The sequence below is a fragment of the Belonocnema kinseyi genome, chromosome 10 (genome assembly GCF_010883055.1).
Source record: "Belonocnema kinseyi isolate 2016_QV_RU_SX_M_011 chromosome 10, B_treatae_v1, whole genome shotgun sequence".
Taxonomy (NCBI): Eukaryota; Metazoa; Arthropoda; class Insecta; order Hymenoptera; family Cynipidae; genus Belonocnema; species Belonocnema kinseyi.
In genome coordinates this window covers 67,299,832-67,316,336 of record NC_046666.1, presented here as the reverse complement: position 1 = coordinate 67,316,336, position 16,505 = coordinate 67,299,832, and the positions used below count along the sequence as shown (strand labels likewise).

Here is a 16,505-nt window from a genome sequence, read left to right as displayed (position 1 = left end):
AAATTAGAAATCTTTAACAATAAAAATACATGGATTTTCAACCAAAATAGATGAATTTTCAGTCAACAATTGAAAAGTTCTAGTTACAGTTAAAAAAATGATTTTTTACTAAAAAAACGAATTTTCAATAAAGTAATTAAACTTTCAACTGATGAAATGAAATGTGAATGATAAAGACGATTTTTTTACCAAGAAGATTAATACTTCATCACAAAAAAAAAACGATTTTTCAATCAAATGTATGAATTTTGAACCAAATTTCAACCAAAAAGATGAATTTTCAACATTTTTTTGCAAAAAATGTATACGTTTTCAACAAAATAGTTAAATTTGTAACCACAGAAATTAATTTTTAACTTGAATTAGGAATCTTCAACCATAAAAATGAATTTTCAAATAAGAAGATTAATTTTCTACCAAAAGAGACGATTTTTGAACCAAATTCAAGAATTTTCAACCAAAAAAAAAAATGAATTTTCAGCAAAAAATGGAACTATAGTTACAGTTTAAAAAATTATTATCTACTAAAAAAAAATCAACAAAGTAGTTAACCTTTCAATTAAAGAAATGTATTGTCAACTAAAAAGCTAAATTTTTTACCAAGAAGATTAATGTTTTACTATAAAAAAAAGAAATTTTAAATAAAATGGATGATTCTTGAACCAAATTTCAACCAAGAAAATTAATTTTGTAGCAAAGGAGACGATTTTTCAACCAAACACATGAATTTTCATATAAAAAAGATAAACTTTAACCAAATACATGGGTTTTCAACTAAAAAAGATCAATTTTCAGCAAAAAATGGAGCCGTTACAGTTAAAAACATTATTTTCTCATAAAAAAAAAACGAATTTTCAATGAAATAGTAGAACTTTCAAGTAAAGAAATGAAATGCCAACTAAAAAGGTGAATTTTTTATTAAGCGAATTAATACTTTACTATAAAAAAAGAAATTTTTAATGAAATGCGTAAATTTTAAACCAAATTTAAACCGAGAAGATGAATTTTCTACCCAAAATATATAAATTTTCAACAAAATTGTTAACTTTTTAACTACAGAAATGAATTTTCGAATTAAATGAGGAATCTTAAACAATAAAAATGAGTTTTCAACCAAGAAAGATTAATTTTATATCAAAGAAAACGATTTTTCAAACAAGTACATGAATTTTTAACTAAAAAATATGGATTTTCAGTCATAAATGGAACAGCTTTAGTTACGGTCAAAAAAATTATTTTCTACTAAAAAACGAATTTTTAATCAAATACTTCCACTTTCAACTAAAGGAATTAAATTGCAAATAAAAAGATTAATTTTCTATCAAGAATATCAATAGTTTAACAGAAAAAATAAATTTTTCCTAAAATTCATGAATTTGGAACCAAAAGGATGAATTTTTTAACAAAAAATATATACATTTTCAACAAAATACATCAATTTTGAACTAAAAATGTTAAATTTTAAAATAAAAAGGCAAAAGTTGTACATTTGTTATTGCAATAAGTATACGTCTATTAAAAAAAATATTAGTTGGAAAACTAATCTTTTTCATTTTTTTTTCAACTAAGCTGTTGCATTTTCAGTCAAAAAATTAGAACAACGGATCCATTAAAAACAAATTAACCAGCATAAATTTCCAACCAAAAATCGGATAGTTAAAAAATTATTTAATAGTCTATTAAAATTTTCTACATTCTTGCAAGATGAGAAAATTATTCAAAAAATTGGATCAAATTTCAAAGATTTTGAAATTTGGAAACAATGAAAAAATAATTTAAAACTTGCCGAGATTAAAAAAAGTTTTAATGCAGATTTTGGAAAATATAAAAAAAAGCTTTTTAAGAATTTTTAAAAGTTTGATGAAAGTGAAAAAAGATTCTGTAGCTTCCTGAGAAAAATTAAGACTATTTTTTATTGAAAAAAATGTAGAGAATTTTAGAAAGATATAAATGTTCGCAAAAGAATCTGCTAATACTGGACCACGTCGAAGAAGTTTTAGCCCAAAAAAACGAAATTTAAAAAAAAAGCATTTGAATTTTGAACCTAGAATATTGTCTTTATTTTGAACGAAATGTAAAATATGTTTATTCTTTTAAATGCTATTCAGAACTTCCATTTTTTATATGCGATTCGATGTTTGCCTTTCGTTTTTAATATTATTAGAAAAAGCCCACACAGCTCAAGTATTTGAAATTTAATTAAAGTTAAAATGAGACTACGTCCTCAGAAATTGTGAATAAAATTGATATCTGCGCAATAAAAATTTCGAATTTTCGTTTTCGGACATGAAAAATTAGGACATATGACAAGAAATCTAAACAACGATATGATATCAGAACGGCTGGCCACATGGACATAGAAAACAAGGGACTAGGCATGCCATTGCGGGGGTGATGCAATGAGGGGGGAGGTCCGCCACCTTTTGACGCCCCGCGACAAACATGGCAGCGCCCACATGTTTATATTTTCATGCACAGTTTGTCGGCAAAAATGTTCGTGCGCATTATCAAATGGCACACCGTAAGATGGCGGCTCTCCCCACTCATGGAATCCCCCCCCCCCCACCAGTGGATTCAACAGAATGACATGCCTAGTCGCGTGTGTCCTATGTCCATGGCTGGCCTGGCCACCTTACTAAATATTCTTGAAAAGTTGAAACATACATAACCTCAAAGCTTTGTGTTGACACTTGACACTTGTCAGTTAATGCAGTTAATCATCAGCTGACCGACAGTCATGGACGTCATGAGTGTGAAGAATGTTAAATAAATGTATTCAATATGTAAATAGTACAGTGAAACAATGTTATTCCACATTATATAAAGAAAAAATTGCTTCTTTAACAATCAATTATCAATCTATTCTCTTCATAATCATGGAGGCGGAAGGCTCAGGAAAGCGAAACATTATTTTTCATCCAATTATTTCATCTATACAAAAAATTGCTCTATATGAAACAAAATCCGTAAGCATTATTTATAAAAAAACAGTATAAATATGGTTTAGGATATCTCTTCTGTACGCATGTATTCATAACATTCCTAATTCTCTCCAACAATTTGATTATAAAGCGATTTTATTTGATCGGATCGAACAACATGTTGACACGATTTCGAGTACTCAAAATTGATCGAATGGAGCCAAAAGAATTAATCGTCATTGATGATAAAATGGAGTATACTCAAGATGAAATCAGAGACTTGGTGAATATGATAGACATGGGCAATAGAAATCGTGCAAGTCAACGAGGAAACACTGGTGGCGTTGCTCGAGTTGTTTCAGCCTTTGGAATCGTTGGTAAACTATCAATAGTATCTTATTTAAATTAAAAAAATACATCAGTTGACTAGCAGTAAACCGAGCATTTGCACGATGGATGTAAGACACTTTAGAATTAATAAAATTGAGTCGAAGTCTGTGTAACAACTAAAATATGCTTATAATTTTCAAAGTACTTGACATTTTTTTTATTGCAGATGATTCCATTTTATTTACGTTTAGTTATGCTTCTATAACGGATTTATTGCATGACAACGTAAACACTTGCATGCGATTTTGATATATTTCGATACCTTTTAACAATTGAATGTCAGTATGGTTGAAATTGAATATTTTTTAGTAATATAGATAATATAGCCAGTATAATTATATCAAAACTTCGGTAAATAGTTCACGGTTCTTTTGCTAATTTACTTAATTCTTTTTAGTTACAAAGTCTACCATTATATTTTCGGTTTCGGATTCATGTCTTTTGGCTACAAAATTTTATTATTTTGCTAAAAAATTAAACTATTTTGCAAAAAAGTCTTCTTTTTGGTCGAAAATAAAACAATTTTGTTGAAAACTCGTATTTTTAGAGAGATAATTCGTCCTGCTGGATTGAAAATTAATCTTTTGGTAAAAAAATCATCTGCTTCTGTTAAACATTCGTCTTTTTGTATAGAAAATTCGTCCTTTAAGATGAAAATTCAGCTTTTGGTAGAATAGTAATCTTTTTTCGTTTTGTTGAAAATTCGTCTTTTTAGTTTAAAAATATATCTTCTTTTGTAGCAAATCCAACTGTTTTCTTGAACATTCGTCTCTTTGGAAAGGAAATTCATCCTGATAGAATGAAAATAATTCTTTCGTTAGAAAACCCATCCGTTTTTGGTTGAAAATTCGACTGTTTTTTTTTTTAATTCGTCTTTGGATAGAAAATATATGCTTTTAGATTGAAAATTCAGCTTCTGGCAGAAGTCATCTTTTTTGGCTGAGGTTTAATTTTTTTTCAGTTGGAAAGTATATTATAATATTTTATGTTCAGAAATCCTATTTTGATTATAAACACGATTATTTTCTTCAAAATTTAACTATTTTTTTAAAGGAATATTTTTTGGTCGAAAATTCAACTGTTCTTTTGAACATTCGTCTTTTTGGAGAGAAAATTGGTTTTGGCTGAAAATTCGACTATTTTGTTAAACATTTGCCTTTTTGGATAGAAAATCCGACCTTTTAGATTAACCATTCATCTTTTGGTAGAAAAGTCATATTTTTGGCTGAAAGTTAATTATTTTTATTGAAAAGTATATGATATTTTTTGTTCAGAATGTCTATTTTGGTTGAAAAAGTAATTATTTTGTTGAAAATTAAACTATTTTGTTAAAGTAATTTTTGTTGTCGAAAATTCAATTGTTTTGTTTAACATTCGTCTTTTTGAATAGAAAATTCGACCTTTTGGATTGATAATTCATCTTTTGGTAGACGTAATCTTTTTGATTAAAAGTGAATTATTTTTATTTGAAAAGTCTACTATTATATTTTTTGTTCCAAATTCATGTATTCGGGCTTAAAATTCAAGTACTTGGTTAAAAGTTGAACTACTTTGTAAAAAAATTTTTTTTTTAGGTTGAAGATTAATCTCTTTGGTTATAAATTTAACTGTTTTGTACAAAAGCAACTTTTATTAATGAAAATTCATATGCAAATCTTTGTTGGTTAAAAATTCAGTTCAGCTGTTTCTTACCTAAAATCTGAATTTTTTGGTAGAAGTATCACACATTATACTTTTGTTGAGAATTCATCATCTTTGGTTGAAACTTCAACTAATTGGTTGAATGTTACATTATTTTTTAAACAATTTTTTTTTATTAAATATTCATAATTTTGGTTTAAAAAATTCATTTATTTGATTGAAAATTGATCTATTTTAGTGAAAATTCGTTTTTTTTTTGTTTTGTTGAAAATTATGTGTTTAAAATAAAATTTTACTAATCCATTTTTGGTTAGGAATGAATTTCTTTATTGAAGATTAATTTATTTGAAAATTTAACTATTTTATTGCAAATTATTGTTTGTTAATGAAAATTCAACTGTTTTTGTAGAAAAAACGCCTTTTCTATTTGCATATTCCAAGTTTTCGTTGAATTTTTTTCTCTTTCTAAACCGAAACCTATTTTTTTTTGTCTTTCGTTTAAAAATGAATCTGTTTTGGTTGATGATTCCAGTTTATTGTTGCAAATTTGTCTTTTTAGTTTATTTACACATTTTTTGTTATATTCTTTTTTTTAAATATTTTTTATATATTGTTTTTTATATATTATATTTTTTTGTTTCGTTTTGGCTTGAAAATTCAACAATTTAGGTTAATTTTATTTATTTCTTGGCTAAAAAATCTTTCTTTGTGGAATATTCAACGCTTTTGTTGAAAAATGGTCTATTTGGTCGGAAAATGTATCTTTGTACGTTCAAATTTAAACTAGTTGGTTAAAAATTCAACTTCACTGTACAAAATTAGTTTCTTTTGTTTAAAACTTTGATGTTTTAGCTTGAAAAGTCAACTCTTGTTGAAAATTCGTCTCTTTGGTTTAAAAATTCATCTTCTTTGGTATAAAGTTAATTTTTCTTTACTGAAAATTTAACTGTTTTGCTGAAAGTGCAATATATTCTGTCTTAAAAGTTAGGAATATGGTACCTAAATACATTTTATGGAAAAGAATTTTATTCTTCATCATTCCCCTATGTTTTCCAAAATCGCCGTATTTCTGCTGTTATGAGAGTATTTTGGGCTGTGAAGTCTGAAATAAAAATCCTCTTAGGCTCCTCCCTGTGATAATTATACATATAAATCATAATTATAGAAATGGAATATTCCATACTTGAAGAATTCTAATTCCGCAGTACCAAATACTCAAATATTTACCATAATTTTGAAAGTATCGTTAATAATTAAATCAGACATTATAGTCGAAACTAAGATTACATTTACATTTACTTGCCAAAGAAGGCAAAAATAACAAAGAATCAAAACCCTCTGAGGAGGGTATCAGCGAGGAGCCTAAGCTAGAAGAGCAACAACACAAACCAACACAAACTAGATTCTCCTGGAAAGCTATATGGAACAAGGACACTTTTCCCAGAGTAGTGTCGGCTTTTGGCCTCGTTGGTAAGGTTTTTCTGCTTTCTAAGTAGTCTTTTATTTTATATAATTATTCAAATGTTCCACTAATTCAACCAAAGTTACGGTATACTGTACACAATAGCGGAAAGGCATGGAAGCTTATTTGTTTCAATAAATAGCGCATGACTTTGACCATTAATCAAATTAGGTGCGAATTTTTTTTTCGTACACATTAGATTACCTTAGATGAAATTAATTATAAAACAATTATAATATATAAAATATGACATTAAGAATTAAATCATTTTAAAGCAACAAGTGAAATATAGAAAGAAAAATGACTTATTGTAATACACACTCCTGAACTTAGTTTCCAATTTTCGATTAGAAGAAAAAAATTACACTAATCTTTGATCATTTAAATTAAGTTCAGGGCATCTTTATTTAAAATATTATTTTCTAGTCTATAAATTATAAAATTTCGTATTTATTTATCGCAGGCTTCATAGTCCTTTCCCTATTCCTCTTTTTCTCTCTTTTTTATTGTTTCATTTAAATGAGAACTGAGTTACTAATAAGTTTTCTATTATATTTTTGTTTGAGAATTCAACAATTTTGTTAAAGAAAGAGATGATATAACTCTATAGATCTACAAAATAAGTTGGATAAAGTTCATACAATATGAGTGAAAACCCAGAAACATGTTACGACAGAAATAGAAGTTTTTAAAGAAACAAATTACAATTTTTTCAAATTTTCAAAACTTTAACAAAAAATATTATGTCATAGAATCATGGGAAAACTAATAGCGTAAAACCTAAAATATGATTTTGTAAGGAATAAAATTAATTTTAAATTGTTTGAACAATTCTTGTCTCAAAAATTGATTTAATTTCTTTTTTTACGTACTATAAATAAGTGAGTATATGTTATATAATTTATATTCAGATTATATTTTAACAAATTAAGTAGAGCGCAAAATTTTCTAATACATGTATTTTATATAATCTTTTCCGCAGAATCGAATGGTGCTTTTAGTTTTTCTGTATTTCGCATATTTAAACAAATTGTTTAAACACTTAAAAAATCGAATATTTTCACTACAATGTGAGGTGGAATTTTAGAGAATTTTCAAGCCAATAAAACGTGCTTTGAAAAAAGTGTCACTTACCTAGATTATGCCATGATTACGCTTCAATTGTTTTTTTGTTTAAAATAAAATTTTTTTTGTTGAAATATAAACTATTATATTTTTAATTGAAAATTCAACTAATTGGTTGAAAGTTGAACTACTTTGTTAACATTCAATTTTGTTGGTCAAAGATTTATCTTTTTGGTTAAAAATCGAACTATCTTGTCGAATATTTGTTTTTCAAACTAATTTTTTTAACTTTTTTCGCTGAAAATTGATCTTTTCCATTTTCATTTGTAAATTGATCTTTTTTAGTTTCAAATTTGATTGTTTGGTTACAAATTTATCTATTTTATTGATATATATTTTATTGATTTTATTTCCCCAAGTTTTAAATAATTTTACTTGTGAAGCCTGTTATCGATACAGTTAAAAAAATGTTATTTTTTCTTATGATTGTAATTTAGGGGGGGGGGGGGCAACATAAGAAATTGTATAGTCCGAAATTTGAAATATGTTAGGCTCTGATGAAGTTTATTCTTCTCTTTGCTTCGTTTTAACAAATATTTAATCATATTCCTTGTAACATTCATTTTATTCTCTCTGAAGGATTTGTGCGTTTCTTGGAGGGCTATTACATTATTTTGGTTACCAAACGTCGAAGAGTAACTGTAATTGGACATCACACGATATACAAGATCGAGGATACATCTATGATTTACATTCCTAATGACACAATTCGTGTTTTTCATCCGGATGAGCAACGATACGTTAAGATGTTTCAAAGTATCGACCTCAGCAGCAATTTTTACTTCAGTTATTCGTATGATTTAACGCATACTCTTCAAACTAACATGGCACCACCGAAGCACATAAAGTTCAACGTTCCAGACGAGAAAACGGAGATTCAGAAAGACAAAGATGATTTGTATGATAGTTCAGAAGACTTTTACAACATGTGGGCATATAGAAAAAGTTGGCAAAAGAATGGGTTAGTTAAACTCAACATTTAAAAATTTACTGTAAATTTGAAAGTACATTTTTTAAACCAATACAAACTTTAAAAAAGCTAATTATGCAACAAAATTACACAAGGAGGTTTAAAAAAATATATGTTCCTCAAAAAACTTTTTTTTAAACAAATACTCAAGAAAATCAATTTTTCAAAAATAATTAAAATTACCCTACACACCGCGTGGACAGAACGGTGACGCAATTGTGTGAACATATTGTCATCCTTTTGCACATTTATTAACAATTTCACATTGTACTCAAAACTTTTTTGATCTTTTTACACATTTTTATCCATGTATTTTTATTTATTTGTCTGTGAAAGAAATTAAAAGCTGTTATAGCTCAACGTAAAATATTGCATTTTGGGTTGTAAAATTTTGATTTTTTTTTCACACATGAATAAATACAAATATATAAAAAGATAAAAAAGTTAGGGAGGCTAGGGAAAAGATCTTTGATTATCCAAGCATTTTACAGGTATGGAGAAAGATGTATTGATTATGGAGTTCGAAGCAATCCCCATCGACGTTTCGTTTGGAATTCACATTTGCTTTCTCCCATCGAAAAAGAATTGCACAGCGACTGGATTTTGTATGTGACACATGGATTTATCGGTCAATCGAATGTCAGCGTATTTGGTAGATCGATGTACATAACAATCATTGCTAGAAGAAGCAATAAGTACGCTGGAACACGATTCTTGAAACGAGGTGCAAACTTTGATGTAAGATAGAAGAATTTGTTTCAAATCCCACAGCATCTGTATCGTCGAAAAACTACAAATTTTACAAAAAATTTAATTTCTTATTTTTGAGTATAGAATATGTAATTTTACGGTAGTACTCAAGTTTTGGGACATACAGGCAGAAGCGGCGGAGCCTTTTTTCTCTATTATACTAAATAAAAATTGTAGATAGATAATAATAAATGAACAAAAAATAGTAAATAATAAGTACGGGTATAAAATTAATATTTCCAAATATTTCACAGATTTCAATATCTTCACAAATATTACTAAATACTTTAAAAATATTTTTAATATATCGCAATGATTTCTGAAGATTACAATTATTACTTAAATATTTCAAAAATTTTTTAAATATTTTGCAAAGATTTCAGGTAGATTAAAAAGATTTTGCAAAGACATCAATGATTTCGCAACGATTTCAATAACTTCACAAATATTAAATATTTTGGATAGGTATAAAAGATTTTACAGAGACATCAATGATTTCTCAAAGATTTCAATAATTTCACAAATATTACTAAATATTTCCAAAATTTCAAAGATTTCTTCGCAAAGATTTCTAAACATTTCAGAAGTATATCAAAGGTTTCAAATATTTTGAATAAATTTATAAGATTTTACAAAAACATCAAAGATTCCCCAAATATTTCACAATGGTTTCAATAATTTCCCAGATATGCCAAATCTTTAAAAAATATTTGGCAGATTTCTAAAGATATCAGAAAGATTTGACAAAGATTTGAATAATTACTTAAATATTTCAAAGATTAAACAAAGTTTTTAAATATTTCACAAAGATTTCGGCTAGATTCAAAAGATTTTACAAATACTTCGATGATTACCCAAAGATTTCAATCATTTCACAAATATTACAAAATATTTTTAATATTTAGCAGAGTTCTAAAGACTTCAGAAAGATTTCTCAAATATATCAATTATTTCTCAAAGATTTCAAATATTTCGCAAAGATTTTGGAACGATTTCAATGATTTCCTGAAGGTTTTAAATATTTCGCAAAGATTTTGCATAGATTTGTAAGATTTTACAAGAAGATCAATGATTTCCCCAAGATTCCACAATGATTTCAATAATTTCACAAATATTTCAAATATGTTGTAAACGTTTCAGAAATATTTCACAAAGATTAGAATAATTTCCCAAAGAATAAAACAATCTCGAAAAGATTTCGGATAGATTTGAAAGGTTTTATAAAAACTTTAATAGTTTCCAAAGATTTCGAAAATATTTAAATTATTTCCCAAAGTTTAAAAATATCTCGCAAAGATTTCAAGTATTTTATAAAGATATCGAATATTTTGCAGATTTCGGATCGTTTTAGAAGATTTCAGAAACACTTTATTGAGTTCGCAAAGATATCAACGAAATTTAAAAAATATACCAAATACTTCAAAAAGATTTCCATTATTCCCTAAAAATTTAATCATTTTTACAAATATTGCCAAATATTTTAAACAATTCCCAAAGATTTCTGATAGATTTAAATGATTTCAGAAAGGTATAAATGATTTCCTAATGATTTCACAAAGATTTCAAGTATTTCGCAAAGATTTAATTAATTTCACAAATATTATCAAATAATTTTAAAATATTTTAAATATTTTACAATGATGTCAATGATTTTCTAAAGATTTCAAATATTTCGCGAAGAATTCGTATAGTTTAAAAAGATTTCACAAAGGCTTCAATGACTTTCCAAAGATTTCAATAATTTCAAAAAATTATAAATATTTATGAAATATTTGAAAAAATTTCAACAATTTAAATGATTTCCCAAAGATTTTAAAAGCATTTCAAATGTTTGACCAAGATTTTTGATAGATTAAGAAGATTTCACAAAGACATAAATTATTTCACAAAGATTTCAGGTAGATTTTTGGAAAAATTCAAATGATCTGATGCATTTAATCATTCGATTTCAGGGGGGGGGGTGTTAATACCTTGCTGCTCCTTGGTCGATTTCTGATGGGGTTATTGCCCCTGTGGCCCCTAGGGCTCCGCGACCTCTGCATTATGTACCTATAAGATAAACAATTTTTTGCTCAGAAAATCTCCATTAATTACGTAAGGATGATTTTAGAAATTTCAGACTTCCTCCTTCCATATTTTAAGGATTCGTAAGGTTTTTGTGACCCCCCTCCATGCGCTTCTTATGTAAGTTTTTGTACTTTTTAACCCACATATAAAAATATATAATTTATTTTCACTATAAACGAGATTTCACGGGATTTTAAACAAATTAAAAGATGTCCACGGATTTGAAAGTGTATCGATAGATTTAATAGGATTTTAACGTATTTTAAAGAAGTACATGGTATTTGAAACAAATAATAGAACATTTTTACGGAATTTATTTTTAAAAACTTTTAAAAAGATTTCAAGAGTTTGAAGAAATTACCTCTTACAAATTCAGAGAGAATCTCCAGTTTTCAAGGAATTTAATCAGATTACCAGATATATTATTGAATTTTAAAGTATTTCATGAGATAGCGATGGAATTCGATGGATTTGAAGGAATTAAGAACGATAAAAAATGGATCTTAAGAGATTTTGAAATATTTTGAAACAAGACACGGGATTTTAAAGGATTCTAAAGGGTTTAATGTGATATTAAAGTCTTTTCGCGAGTTTTGAAAGAGTTAAGGGATTTTCAACGGATTTTGAAAAGTTGAAGCAATAAAAAGAGATAGTCAAAATATATCCAAGGATTTAAAAGAATTTCCTAATATTTCAGAAAATTTTACGGAATATCTAAGGCTTTTAGAATTCGTAAGACCCACCGCCCTAAAAAAGCCTTACGTAATGAATGGATGTTCCCTGTCTAAAATCATAAAAGTCTTTCTCATTAATAGGGGGACGTCGCTAATGAAGTAGAAACGGAGCAAATAGTTCACGATTCATGTGTAAGTTCCTTAAGTAACGGAAGATTCAGTTCCTTTGTACAAATGCGTGGATCGGTTCCTGGCCACTGGAGTCAAGATGTTAGTAAAATGGTTCCAAAACCAACAATCACTTGTGATTTATCAGATCCTTACGCTGAAACTGCAGGTGATAATAAACTCACATTTCAATTCCCTCTGAGAGGCTTGCGTGAATAACCGTAAACGTAAAGTGATCATAGGGACCGTTCCGATCACTGGGCCCACTAGGGCATGTTTTGTTCCCTTTTCACATTTATTTATAATTTCACATAAAACTCAACCCTCATTTGATCTTTTTATACATTTATATTTATGTATTTGTATTTATTCATCTATTACAAAATTAAGAATAAAAAGATACATGCAGCAACCCGACGTGCAATATTTTTACGTCGGGTTGTTGCACACTTCTTTTAATTTGTAATTTGTAAACACATAAATAAAAATAAAATTAACTGCTTAAAAAATCGAAAGAGCGTTGAATTCCTTGTGAAATTAAGAATAAATGTCAAAAAGGGTGAAAATATGCCCTGGCGAGCCCACTGAAGGTAACGGTGACCATGCGGTCACTTCCATGCCCAAAAAATCGGAAAGATTCTGAAAGGAAATTTCTGATAAATTCTGAAACAGTCGGAAAAATATTATTTTCAGATTTTATCAGAATCTTTCCGAAATCTACATCCGAATTTTTCAGTTTCTTTCCGAAAATTTGTCTCAATATAATTCCATCAGATCTTATCAGAAGTGTCCTACTAGTGTTCTATCGGATCTTATCAGAAATGTCCCATTTATTCTTATAAGATGTTATCAGAAATTATTAATAATAATAATTATTATATTAATATATTATTTTGTTTTTTCAAATTATTATTTTAAAAAGTTAATAATAATAATTTGAACAAGCAAAACAATTTTTTAAACAAGGCTTAAAAAATAATTCTTTTTATCCAAAATTTGTTCACTAAATTTCTATCAAATATATTAAGCCGTTAGAATTTTGAAGAAATTATTAAATTAATAAAATTATTAAATCTCGAAATTTATTAAATGAATAATTGTTGTCTTTCTATTCCTTCGATATATTTTAACTTAAAAAGTTTATTTACAATTACATAATAATTAGAATTAGATATGGAAAGCTTCGGAAAGAAAGTTCTATCAGAAATTTTTGGCAGGGCTTACGGTCACGCAATCGCGTAAAAATTGCGTTCACGTGATCCCCTAGCGGGCTTAAATTACTTAATGGATTGTAGGTTCTTTCTAAGACCCCTCCCCCTGTAATAAATCGGAACCAAATATGTTTACCCTCTTATTGTATGTAATTATTAGTTCCCAGAAATGTTTTGATAGTTAAAGCTAGTAAAATTAGGTAGGGTGTCCGAGAACTTCATTTTCAAACTTCCCTGATTTTTCCTGGAGTAATTTTTCATTTTCCTTGATTAATAATATTCAAATATCAGCATTTTAATCTTGTAATAATTTTATCATAGAATCTTTTATAAACGGAATAAAACAGTATTTTAGATCCGCATTGACAATTTTGCATGTAAATTAATTTTTTTTTTAACAAAAAATGTCTTTACTTACTGTGAAAAAGGCTTTTTAACGAAATAATTAAATTTTTAACATAATAGTTGAATTTTCAACCTAACAAGATAAATTCCCGACAAAAAAGTGGCATAGTTTATATTTTAATTTAAAAAAATGAAATTCATAAGAAAAAAAGTATTTTAAAATCAAAGAGACGAATTATCTACAAATGAAGAGTTTTAACTCAATAAAGAAATCAAAGTTTATCTAAATTGTGGAACTTTCTAGCCAAAAGAAGAATTTTCTCTACAAAAATTGAATTAACAAAAAAAAAATGTGACTTCAGCAAAAAATTTATTTCACATGAAACTGATGCATTTTTACCCAACAAAAATGAAATTTCAAACCAAAAAAATGATTTTTTTTACTAAAAAAGGAGAATTCTTAACTAAAAAAGATAAATCTTAAAGAAATGGAAGTTGCATTTTCAGTTAAAAAATTAATTTTAAACAAAAAAAAAACTTTTTCCATTAAACAGGCAACTTTTCAACCATAGTTCAATACAAATTTTTTTAATAGTTTAGTTTAAATTTTACCCAAGTAATTGAATTTTAAATCAAATATATAAATCTTAAACAAAAATGATTTATTGGCAAAGTGATTCAACCAAACAAGGTCGACTTTCTAATACAATTTGTAGAATTCTCGACTAAGTAGTTGCATTTCTGACCAAAACAAGATTAAATTTTCCTTAAAACAGATGAATTTTTACTCATTTTTTTAATCTTGATTTTTCATCTAAAAACGATCCTAGTTCACTTTTTAAGATCACAATTGGAATGTTTTAACAAAAAATAATTTTCTACGAAAAAAGTTAAATTTTCAATGCAAAAAGTAGTATTTTTTCAACCAAAAAGGATGAGTTTTTAATCAAATATTCGAACTCTACCAAATATTTGTCTTTTTATCCAAGAAAGTTAAAATTGTTACTAAAACAGAGGAATTTAAAAGAAAAACAACAAATTTTGTATCAAAAAGTTTAACGTGCATTCCGAAAGGATTTCTGTTCATTTTTCAACACCAAAATATAAATTTTAAACAAAAAGTCAATTTTCAAGAAAAAAGAATTTGTAACCAAAAAATATGACTTTTCAACAAAATAGTTTAAGTTTCAACCAAGCATTTGTCTTTTTATCCAAAAACGATTAAATTTATTTTAAAACAGATGAATTTTTCATTAAAAAAAGTATTGTAAAGAGTTGAATTTTCATCCAGAAAAGATTTCAGTTCTCTTTTTAACCCAAAAATATTAAATTTAAACAAAAAGTAAATTTTCTACGAAATAGTTATATTTTCAATCAAGCAGTTGCATTTTTATCCAAGAAAGATATAATTTCTTCTAAAGCAGGTGAGTTCTACTAAAAAAGATGAACTTTTCAATCATCGAGACAAATTTTCAGAAAAATTTTCATTCAAAAAATATTTCAGTTGATTTTTCAGGAAGAAAATATGCATTTTAAACAAAAGGTTTATGCTCTACGAAAAAAGTTGAATTTTTAACCCAAAAAGATGAATTTGTAACAAAACAGTTAAATTTGCAACCAAAAAGGATGTCCTTTTCAGAAAATTGTTAACTTTACAACCAAATAATAAAATTAATAACTAAAAGGATAATCTTCTGGAGAAAATTTTTGCGAATTTGCAAATATTACGTACATGGTTGAAGGACCCTCTCCCCCTAGTGTAGTTAATCATAACAAAATGTCTTGTCACTCCCTCGCCCTTGAGCTGGTACGAAATTTAAGTATGGTCCCCAAGGATTGATTTAAAGTAAATCAAGAAATTATTTCATTAATTCTTAATTTCCTAGGTGCACATTTTAATCAACTGCTAAAGAGGTACGGATCGCCGATCATTATATTGAATCTTGTAAAGAAACGCGAAAAGAAAAAGCACGAAAGTACATTGAGTGAAGAACTTAGTAATGCAGTCAAGTATCTCAATCAGTTTCTGCCACCGGAACATCATGTGCAATATATTAGCTTTGACATGGCCAGAAAGAATAAAGGGAAAGAGGCTAACGTGATGGGTCGTCTGGCAAACATAGCAAACAACGCAGTATTAAAAACCGGGATTTTTCAGTCACAAAATCCATTTTACAATCAAAGAAACTTATTCAGTAGCGCAAATAATCCAAAGAAAATACACAAAACTGATTCGAACTTGGCATGTTCATCCCTTGCGAACGAGTCGAAAAATCCAGCGGATTCGACAAATAGACTTCATTACAGCTGTAATTTGGGTTACGATCACTGGAGGGATTCTAGCACTTCTACAGCTTCTGATAACTCGGCTGAATCAGCGAGTGTGAAAGATAAAGTGAGAGATTGCTTTTCTTGGGGTGGCACTCTGCAAACTGGAATTATTAGAACGAATTGTGTAGACTGTTTGGATCGAACAAATACAGCACAATTTGCGATAGGAAAATGTGCTCTTGGATATCAACTATGTGCCTTAGGGATATTGGAAACTCCTAAACTGGAATTTGATTCCGATTGTGTGCGTATGCTGGAGGAACTGTATGAAGATCACGGCGATACTTTAGCATTACAATACGGTGGGTCCCAATTGGTCCACAGAATAAAGACGTATAGGTGAGTTAATGTACATCGCAAAACATAATTTAAATAATTAATGAAACATTTACTGATAAGAGGCTGCATATAAACTACGTTGCCAATTTAAGGGTGGAGGGGGGGGGGGGG

The 16,505-nt window shown here is 27.7% G+C and overlaps 1 protein-coding gene and 1 long non-coding RNA gene across 6 annotated transcripts in view; one reads left to right on the top strand and one right to left on the bottom strand.

Moving 5' to 3' along the window:
• Positions 1–2,614: 2,614 nt before the first annotated feature.
• The window catches only part of LOC117181457 (polyphosphoinositide phosphatase), a 34,842-nt gene continuing 20,951 nt past the window's right edge, over positions 2,615–16,505 (top strand). For 3 of the 5 annotated variants that reach the window (XM_033374120.1, XM_033374116.1, XM_033374117.1), the window contains exons 1-7: positions 2,615–2,966; positions 3,073–3,298; positions 6,261–6,422; positions 8,119–8,500; positions 9,001–9,247; positions 12,142–12,337; positions 15,611–16,394. In XM_033374120.1, coding sequence (XP_033230011.1) covers positions 2,760–2,966; positions 3,073–3,298; positions 6,261–6,422; positions 8,119–8,500; positions 9,001–9,247; positions 12,142–12,337; positions 15,611–16,394 — 2,204 coding nt within the window. In that variant the 5' untranslated portion in view covers positions 2,615–2,759. The remainder of the gene's footprint in view (positions 2,967–3,072; positions 3,299–6,260; positions 6,423–8,118; positions 8,501–9,000; positions 9,248–12,141; positions 12,338–15,610; positions 16,395–16,505) is intronic. The other 2 variants (XM_033374118.1, XM_033374119.1) reach the window with 2 other exon arrangements.
• The window catches only part of LOC117181459, a 20,449-nt gene continuing 12,706 nt past the window's right edge, over positions 8,763–16,505 (bottom strand). Inside the window, exons 2-3 of the long non-coding RNA XR_004468129.1 lie at positions 11,230–11,308; positions 8,763–9,299 (exon numbers count right to left, since the gene is read on the bottom strand). This is a non-coding gene — a long non-coding RNA (uncharacterized LOC117181459). The remainder of the gene's footprint in view (positions 9,300–11,229; positions 11,309–16,505) is intronic.